The sequence below is a fragment of the Budorcas taxicolor genome, chromosome 2 (genome assembly GCF_023091745.1).
Source record: "Budorcas taxicolor isolate Tak-1 chromosome 2, Takin1.1, whole genome shotgun sequence".
In the NCBI taxonomy this organism is placed as follows: Eukaryota; Metazoa; Chordata; class Mammalia; order Artiodactyla; family Bovidae; genus Budorcas; species Budorcas taxicolor.
In genome coordinates, this window is record NC_068911.1 from 86,655,016 (window position 1) to 86,664,926 (window position 9,911).

Below are 9,911 nucleotides of genomic sequence, written 5' to 3' on the forward strand. Positions count from 1 at the left end.
GAAGAGACCACTTAGAAAGAAAAAAAGAGGGAATTCCCTGGTGGTCCAGTGATTAGAATTTGGTGCTTTCATTGCCAGGGCCAGGGTTCCATTCCTGGTCCAACAACTAAGATCCTGCAGGGCTACCTGTATCTCCAGGTTTATGAGAAGAGACCAGGAAGTCTCCCAGGCAGGGCTAAAGGGAAACATGGAGGGATGGAATTAAGATTGCAGTCAACAATTCCATTAATTTTCTTGATTCCCCAATTCAGAGCAGCAGCAAGGAGGTCTTGGGGGACACAAGGGCATGAAAGTAACTTTGCAAAACCTTAAAATGCCAGATATGGCAATATTGTTTCATAAGTGACCTGAAACAAGAAGGGTACCTAGGAAATATTTTCCTGACCATGATTTATATATACTACTAGCCAGAGAGATTTGGTCAAGTCTAGGATGCCTCTGAGAGTGAAGACAAAACCCTCAACTCAAATTTTCAGACTCTGTGCTCCATATTGGTATCTGAATGAAAGCATGACACTTGAATTCCAATGAAAATTGGCCTTAAGTGATAACAAAGTCCTTTACTGAACTTACACTACAATAACCAAATTCTGTTCTATTGGTTGTTAAAATTCTGGCACGTCCTCTTGACCACACCGTGAAACAATAGAAGATACAGGTATTGCTATTGGTCTCTGCTACCAATTCCTGGCTCAGAGTTACTCTAACCCTTATAATTTCCTAAGTTATGCACTAGAAGCATCTGATGTTTGGTCTTTGATCCTGATTCCTGATATGGAGCCCCTAGATCCCTTGGAATTTCCTGGGTAATAGGAGCATCTTTTGTTCAAATGAGATGATTCAGTTTGGGCTCCTGGATAGCTCTGAGATGGGGCTTGTCATCAGAAAGACCAAGGCATGATTAGACGATTGAAATATTCGGTTCCACCTCCCATCCTCCAGGAAGGAGAGAAGGGCTGGAGACTGAGCTGATACTGAACATATCCATATGATGGAACCTCCATAAAAATCTGACAAGTATGGGGTTCAGAGAGTTTCTATGATGTTCAACACATCTGCATGACAGGAAGTTCACATATCCCAATTCCAACGGCACAGAAGCTCCTGCGCTTGGTGTCTTTCTGGACCTCCACCTGCAAAAGTCTTCATCTGGCTTTATTATAACTTTTATAATAAGCTGGTGAATGTAAATAAGGGTTTCCCTAAGTTCTGGGAGGCATTCTAGCAAATTATCAGACTCAAGAAGGGGTCATGGATGTGCCAGTTTACAGCTGGTTTGTCAGAAGTACTGAGGACAAGATGGGATCTTAAATTGGTGTCTGAAGTGGGGCAGCCTTGTGAGACTGAGTCCGTCACTTGTGGGGTCTGATGCTCAGTCCAGGTAGACAGTGTCAGACTTATAGAACACCAAGTTCGTGTTGCAGAGAATTGTTTGGGGAAAAGTCAACATGTCTGGTGTTAGAAATACTGCGCACATGAGTAAAAGAAAAACATGGAAATTATTTCCTCATACGCTCACTCTGCTTCAGTGTATTTATATGTAAAAGAAGAAAAATGTCATCACATTTTTTTGTGTGATGATTAAGCTAACATGTATACAAAATTTAGAATAATCATAGTTTATTTTTATTACTGTTGGCTAATGTACTTATCTTTGTTTATATACCAGCAATGACTCTTTCTTAAATATTCTTTCATCTCTCGTTTTTTGAAGGTAAGTTTTATTTCATTTCCTAAATATGTGTAATATGTTCAATATTCAGGATCAGGTAAAGAATGGGAGGTTCCTTCCTTTCTTGAATATCATAATTTTATATCCCTTTGTCCTCTGTTGATGAGAAGGCTCTCCTGGGGTTGCTAAGCAGCTCTCTCCCCATGTCACTTCCACATCACCACTTCTAGCAGAAAATACATTTTCCATGGAATGAACAAAATAGTTCATTTTCCGTACTTTTATTGAGAAAAAATAGCTAGAAACATAATCTTTCATTTGGAAATTAGCATGTAAACCAGGGCTTCCCTGGTGGCTCAGACAGTAAAGAATCTGCCTGCAAAGCAGGAGACCTGGGTTCAGTGTCTGGGTCGGGAAGATTCTCTGGAGAAGGAAATGGCAACCCACTCCAGTATTCTTGCCTGGAGAATCCCATGGGCAGAGGAGCCTGGCAGGCTCCATGGGATCACAAAGAGTCAGATACAACTGAAGAACACGTTTTCATGACTGAAAACCATGATTCATCATATTCATTTCATTTTATACATGGTGACTGAGGCACAGAGAGACAAATTAACTTGCCTAAGGACACAGGCTCTTAGAGGACAGAGATCATGCACACTGTCCATGTAACCTCAAATTTCCCCAAAGCGTTTATAGGTACACTGCAGCAACATTGGTCTTTTAAATATCTACTCTCTCAAATAGCTATTCTAACTCTTCCAACTCTGAAGCAGCATCACTTAGTATTCCACACCAGTTACGAGTCAGAAATATCCTTCAGTGCACCTTAGCTCTAGGTGGCCCCAGAGTGGCATAAAAGAGTTATACTCCCCTAACAAGAACTTATGTCACCCGAAGGTACTCCTTTAGAAAATAGGAAAAAGGATTCATGGCCATGTATCTAATATTAGAACAAGTCTTTGTGCTCCCAGGAAGTCCCTCAAAATAATCATTTTTATAGCATCACTCAATAAGTGATATATAAAATGATAGTGCTCACTCAAAAGCAAAGATTCAATTCTATTCCATATACTCCATTTAATAAGGAAGAAAAAGAATGTAATCCATCTTAGAAAAAAAATGATAGTTTTTAAGTCTGGTATTTAGAGTTTATTAATGTAGTCAACTTCCTACTGAACAGTTCCATTCAGTTGCCTGACACATGTCTCAACCTCAACACATACAAAATAGACTCAGTATCTACTTCAACTCCTCCTCCATCTCACCTATCAAGAAACTGGATCAAATAATGTCCTGCAAGAAACTTGAAATCTGTCCTTGACATTTCCATCTCCTCCACCCACCGGAGTCTGACAAGCACCCAGGTCTCTTAATCCTGTGTCTCAAATACCTCTTTATTTTACCCACTTCTGTCACATCTCACTGGCACTACTGCGCTCTAAGCAGGCCTTACTTCCCACACAGAACTCATGAAGACCACCACCACTACCTACCCCAGCTCCCTGCACAGTTGTCTATTCCCCAATCTATTCCACACAGGAACTTTCCACAACACAGAGCGAAACATGTCTGCTGTATTCTAAACTCATTCAGTGGCTTTCCCTTTTTTTCAAATCCATTCAATGGTTCTTATTCACTCACTTTAGTTGTCTATATTACAGACACATCAAACCCACATCCAAAACACACCTAGGACCCTAGTAATGCCCCACATTCAGTCAAAATACTCCCATCCCATGCACCTGTTGCCCCAACACATGACAATCAATATCCTAGATCTTATGTTCACAGTTAGCTTTACTTGCTTTATATGAAGTCTTGATGCATCTCTATACAGTTCTAAAGCATGCATTTGAAAAACTAAGTTGATTTTAACTTATCAAACTGTACCATGCTGTATATCATCTCTGAAAAATATAACTTCCATACTTAATTTACTATTGTATTATCACGATTAATTCATATTGGTGCAAATTTCTATAGTTCACTTTGACTAAAATATATTATTCTCTTACATTCCATACATCTATTCATTCATCAGATTTTGCGTTAATTGGCCTATGGATTATTTTCAACTTTTATTTTTATGAACAGTAGCACTGTGAAATATTTGCTTATGTGGAAATATTTTTATAAGTATATGACTATGGATTCTGGTTCATTCATGAATTTTTAGATATTGGCAGCAATGTCAAACCATTATCTAAAGTTACTGTTAAAAAATGTGAAAATACATCACCTCTAACAATTGGTATTGGCAGCCTTTTTAATTTTTGCCAATTGAATGTATATAAATATATCATTGTAGTCTTGGTCTGCATTTTCATCTCACAGTCAATGTTCAGTATTTTACCATAACTTTCTTTTTTGTTATATGTGTTTTTTTCCTAGAAATGTGTATTTATGCTTATTTCCTGCCCATTTTTTCCTGTTGGACTATGTGGTCTTTCCTTACTATTAATAAGAGTTATTTATATATCTTTGACAATAATCTTTCAGCTACATGTTCTTTGAACATCTTCTACAGTTTGTAATCTCTCTTTTTACTTTCTTTAAAGTATATGCAAGTAAACCAACTTCCTGAATTTTAATATAGTCTAATTTATCAATAGTATCTTTTATGGTCAATGATGTTGTATAGTATTTCAGAATTGTTCCTTAATTCAGAGTCCTAAAAATGCTTATTTTATTTTCTGCTAAAAGTAAAGTTTTCTTGTGACACTAATACTTCCAAAGCATATCTTGGTTTATGATATGAGTTAAGCATCTAGTTTCATCTATTTTCCATGCATATTACCATGATTTTCACTGTATTTATTGAAGAGCTCTTCTCTCCCCTACTGATTTGCAGTGCTTCCTCTGTCATGTTCCAAACATGTGAGTGTACTTCTAGGGGCTCTATTCTGTTCCTCTGGGCACTTGGGCTCCCCTTTGTGCAAATACTACATTCTTGATCACTCAAATTTTGTAAGATCTCTGTATTTTTTCCCTTAAGAAGGATCTTGGGTGTTCCATTATCTTTATAATTCCATAAAAATTAGTGCTTTCTTCTTTAACTATTTACTTCCTACTTTTATCTTTTAGACTTCAGTTTAAGTGCCACAGTCTCTTAAGAAGTTTTAGCTAGTATCCGAGATTCATTTCTAATACCCTAGATGCTCTACTCAGAGCATTATTCTTCCTCATCCCAGTACTCTCTGTGCTTTGTAATCATTTCTAAATTACATTTTAACTGAAAGAGACAGAGAGAGAAATAAATTTTTAGTATTAACTATGTGCTGCAGAAGACTCTTGAGGGTCCATGGAGGGCAAGGATATCAAACCAGTCGATCCTAAAGGAAATCAACTCTGAATACTCATTGGAAGGACTGATGCTGAAGCTCTAATACTTTGGCCACCTGATGCAAAGAGCCAACTCGTTGGAAAAGACTCTGATGCTGGGAAAAACTGAAGGCAAAAGAAGATGAGGGCAGCAGAGGATGAGATGGTTAGATAGCATCACTGACTCAATGGACATAAATTTGAGCAAACTCTGGGGGATAGGGGAGGACAGAGGAGTCTGGCATGCTACAATCCATGAGGTCACAAAGAGTCAGACATGACTTAGTGACGGAACAACAACAACAGCAAATAAGCTGCATGACAACAGAGACCTTGTTTCCCTTGTATCTCCAGGTCTTAGGGCATAGTCCATAATTTTTTCTGAAAAGTTATTTCCTTTGGGGGGCGCTATACCCAGAATAACTGCCCCATGCTATGGACCTGACTCAGCCTGGACAGCAGAGTCTGGTGAAGTCTCACTCAGACCTTTCATTACTTCACAATGTTTAGCAGACACTGATAAAGGGTCAGCATGAGCTACCACTCCACTGAGAGGCTTATCACATCATCATGTTTAATTCTCAAGGCAGCTCTGTGAAGTAAGATTTATTAACTTTAAGGTTCTCCTCTTAAATGGAACACCAAGATTTTGTTAAGGAATTTGCTAAAAGTCACAGAGCTATTAATAATTCACAGGGGAGGACTTGAGGACCAGGTTAGTCAATAAAGCTGGGTTTTTAACCATGGGGCAATCTATCTTGTTATGCCCCCTATGAAGTCTGAGGTGCTGATACTCGAGATTGCTTCTTTTTTTTTGCCCATTACCAGACTATGTTCTTCTTTTTTATAATTGAGATATAATTGACACACAGCTTTATGTAAGTTTAAGATATACAACATGTTAACTTTAGAAGCACTTAAATAATTACTGATTTGGTAAATGAATGAACATATCTAAAAAAATTAATTCAGAGTGTTTGCTAATGTTGGGTATTTACAAGTGGTTTAAAATTTAGAACTAGAAGACATCTTAGAAACTATGTAGCCCAAAACCTTTATTTTAATAATGCAGACAGAAACATCCAGAAAGATCAACATTTTTGGTCAAAAAATCCTGTTTTTAACATATCTAGAACCTGAATATTTCAGCCAAGTGCACTTTGTACAATATCATCTACATGTAAATAAAATATTTTAAATACATAGTATGAGTTCCTAAATAAAGTAATATTCTGACATAATGAGTAACAATAGAAGATGAAATTAAAACTATAAAGCCTAATTTTCACATTTTCAAGACAAATATTAATGTATAACATTAAAGAAGTATTAAAAGTAAAGAGAATATAGTTTAATTTTACATTTTAAGTACAAGGAAAAATTACTATTTTTGCCTTGCATCATTAAATTTTACATTTTGAGATTTGAAACTGAACATTAAGAACTTAAATCAGCAAAACTGCTCTTTAGGTACTTCCAGAAAAGGCTGTCATAGTTTTGCTGAATCAGATCATAAAATTTTCTGTGACCAATCTAGATGTCTCCATTCAACAAATGACCAAGTGATCATACTAAACTGATGTAATCCATCAAATCACGTTTCCACTTTCAGCCAAGCAGCAGCTCAGCCAGTTCTAACAAAGCAGAGAAGGCTGATTTATTCTGTGATTTTAACCAAAGATCAGCAAATCAATCCCCATGCTCATTTATCAAAAACTGATGGATTCATAAAGTTTTCCTCTTTGAATAATTCTAATCTAAGAGCATAAAAAATGTATATAAACTATCTAAATGGGTCTAGGCTCAGTCACTTTCATATTACTTTCTCTCAATTTTTTTGTGCTAGTCAGAAACTCAACTGAAAGAGTTAGACTCATTTTGAAAAGAAGATAATCATAATTTCTCCAGCTGGACCAGAGTATTATTGCAAAGTAAACTAAAGATGTCCAACAAAATCACTCAACAAACAATTCATTTTTAGAAATGCTTTTCTGAATTTTCCTACTCATATAATCAGATAGTATCAGTGAAATTATCTTTCTTAGAATATTTTGATTAATAAATCACCTCAAAAATATCTATATATTAGAAGCAGAATACATTCATTAAATGAATGGAAACCTCAAGTCAGTAAATTAGATTCACTTTTCCAAAAGGTACAAATATATCAACTAGGCTTCAAAGTTTACCTTTTGTTACGCTTATAAAGAAAAATTTTGCTAAGTAAGGAATTAATATAAACTAGATTTTAAGAAAAAAGTGTTAAAAAATGTTAAGAAAAAAATTCAAGAGAATAAAATTATATACCTCTGCTTCACTGACTACACTAAAGGCTTTGACTATGTGCATAACAACAAACTGTGGAAAATTCTTAAGGAGATGGGAAAACCAGACCACCTTATCTGTCTCCTGAGAAGCCTATATGCAGGTCAAGAAGCAATAGTTAAAATTGGACATGGAACAATGGAGTGGTTCAAAACTGGGAAAGGAGTACGTCAAGGCTGTATATTTTTACCCTGACAATTTAACCTAAATACAGAGCACATCATGTGAAGGGGTTTCCGAGGTGGCTCAGTGGTAAAGAGCCCACCTGACAATGCATGAGTTGTGGGTCCAATCACCAGTTTGGGAAGATCCCCTGGAGAAGGAAATGGCAACACACTCCAGTCTTCTTGCAACTTTTTCCTTATAGCACTCTCACTTCCCTGATGATTCAGATGGTAAAGAATCTGCCTGCAACGCAGGAGATCTGGACTTGATCCCTGAATTGGGAAGATCCCCTGAAGAAGGAAAAGGCAATCCACTCCATTATTTTTGCCTGGAGAACCCCATGGACAAAAGAGCCTGGCAGGCTATAGTCCATGGGATCGCAAAGAGTTAGACACGACTGAATGACTAACAATTTCATTTTCACAATTTTCACATCATGTGATATGCCAGCACAGATGACTCACATGCTGGAATCAAGATGGAAGAATATCAACAACCTCAGATATGCAGATGACACCACCTTAATGGCAGAAAGTGAAGAGGAACTAAAAAGCCTCTTGATAAAGGTGAAAGAGAGTGATAAAGCTGGCTTGAAACTCAATATTCAAAAAATGAAGATCATGGCAACCAGTCCTATTACTTCATGGCTAAAAGATGGGGGGAAATTGGAACAGTGGCAGATTTTATTTTTGTGGGCTCCAAAATCACTGTAGACGGTGACTGCAGCCAGGAAATGAAAAGACGCTTGCTCCTTGGAAGAAAATCTATGACAAACCTAGACAGTGTATTAAAAAGCAGAGACATCACTTTGCCAATAAAGGTCTGTAGAGTCAAAGCTATGGTTTTTCTCATAGTCATATACGGATGTAAGAGTTGGACCATAAAGAAGGCTGAGTGTCCAAGAATTGATGCTTTTGAACTGTGGTACTGGAGAAAATTCTTGAGAGTCCCTTGGACAGCAAGGAGATCAAAGGAGTCAGTCCTAAAGAAAATCAACCCTGACTATTCATTGGAAGAACTGATGTTGAAGCTGAGGCTCCAATACTTTGGCCACATGATAGGAAGAGCCAACTCATTGGAAAAGAGCCTGATGCTGCAAAAGACTTAGGGCAAGAGGAGAAGGGGGCAGCAGAGGACGAGATGGTTGGATGGCTTCACTGACTCAATGAACATGAGTTTGAGCAAACTCAGGGAGATAGTGAAGGACAGGGAAGCCTGGCATGCTGCAGTTCGTGGGGTTGTAAAGAGTCAAACATGACTTAGCAACTGAATAAAACAATAACTAAAACTAATTTCAAGCATGCTCAAGTACTTTAGAAGCACTCATTCACTAGGAATATTTCAGAAATAAATAAATGACATTTAAGCCAAAAGAAAACATAGAAAAATTACATGAAATAACTTTAGGAAATGAATGACTATATTTAATAAATCACCATTTATATAAATTATTATGTTTCTTCAGCATTCATGCTTATCTAGTCACTGACACTGGTTCCTTAAGAGGGAATATTGAGTGAAAATGAGTTTTTGATACACTTAAAATTATCTTTTGCCTTTAACACAGGGTGGCAAGCTGATAGCCCACAAGTTAAATCTGCCACCAACATGTTTTGCTTTTTAAAAGAGTATCCTTCTTTTATTGCTTTTGGAAGTTTTGAGGGCTGTAATGTGGTCTCATTTTGCTACTCTCCTCACCATCTCACTTCAGTAGTTTTCCTTTTTTACATTATGTTCTTGATCTCTGAAGACTTATGCTTCGAAAGCCTAAATTTAAAATTCTGTCCAATTGTAATGCTCACTACAGTCACAAAATGTTGGAATTATTAGAATTGGAAGTACTTTAGAGGTGAGGTAATTCCTCATTTCTTCCAACAAAATACCTGAGGCCAATAAAAGTAAAGTAGCTTTCCCATGGCTAAATGTACATTAACAGTTCTGCCCAAATGCTCTTCTAAGTCAATAAACTGAACTCTTATTTTGAAATGTCATGTTTTACATGAGTCGCCACCATTCTTATCTGCATAAAAGAAACGTCTGCTTCGTAAGTACTTACCCCTGAGCGCAGGTAGCAGGGACCTCTCCTTCTTGTCATCACATTTGTTACATTCACTGAAGTACAGGAGTAAGAAGACATCAACGAGAACCCACATCAGTGAAGTGGCTAGAACCACCTTGCAGTAAACAAACCTCCTCATGTCTTCCCTTGATTTCTAGTTAACACAGAGATCAAAGACAGACACGGCTGTGATAAATCCAAGCCACAGAGGTGAACTCCCGGATAAAAGCAGGATGCATCCCACTGTATTTGGGGAAAAAAAAGAAGAAGAAAAAATAATTGTCTCACAGTTTATTTTGCACAAATGTGATATAACACGAAATATATGACTATTTAGTGCTCTCATATATATCAGCATTTGACCCT

The 9,911-nt window shown here is 37.1% G+C and overlaps 1 protein-coding gene across 1 annotated transcript in view; it reads right to left on the minus strand.

Annotated features, from left to right (window-relative positions):
* GALNT13 (polypeptide N-acetylgalactosaminyltransferase 13) overlaps window positions 1-9,684 on the minus strand; it is a 572,168-nt gene extending 562,484 nt beyond the window's left edge. Inside the window, exon 1 of the mRNA XM_052664343.1 lies at window positions 9,543-9,684. Within this exon, the coding sequence (XP_052520303.1) occupies window positions 9,543-9,684 (142 nt within the window). The remainder of the gene's footprint in view (window positions 1-9,542) is intronic.
* Window positions 9,685-9,911: the final 227 nt, after the last annotated feature.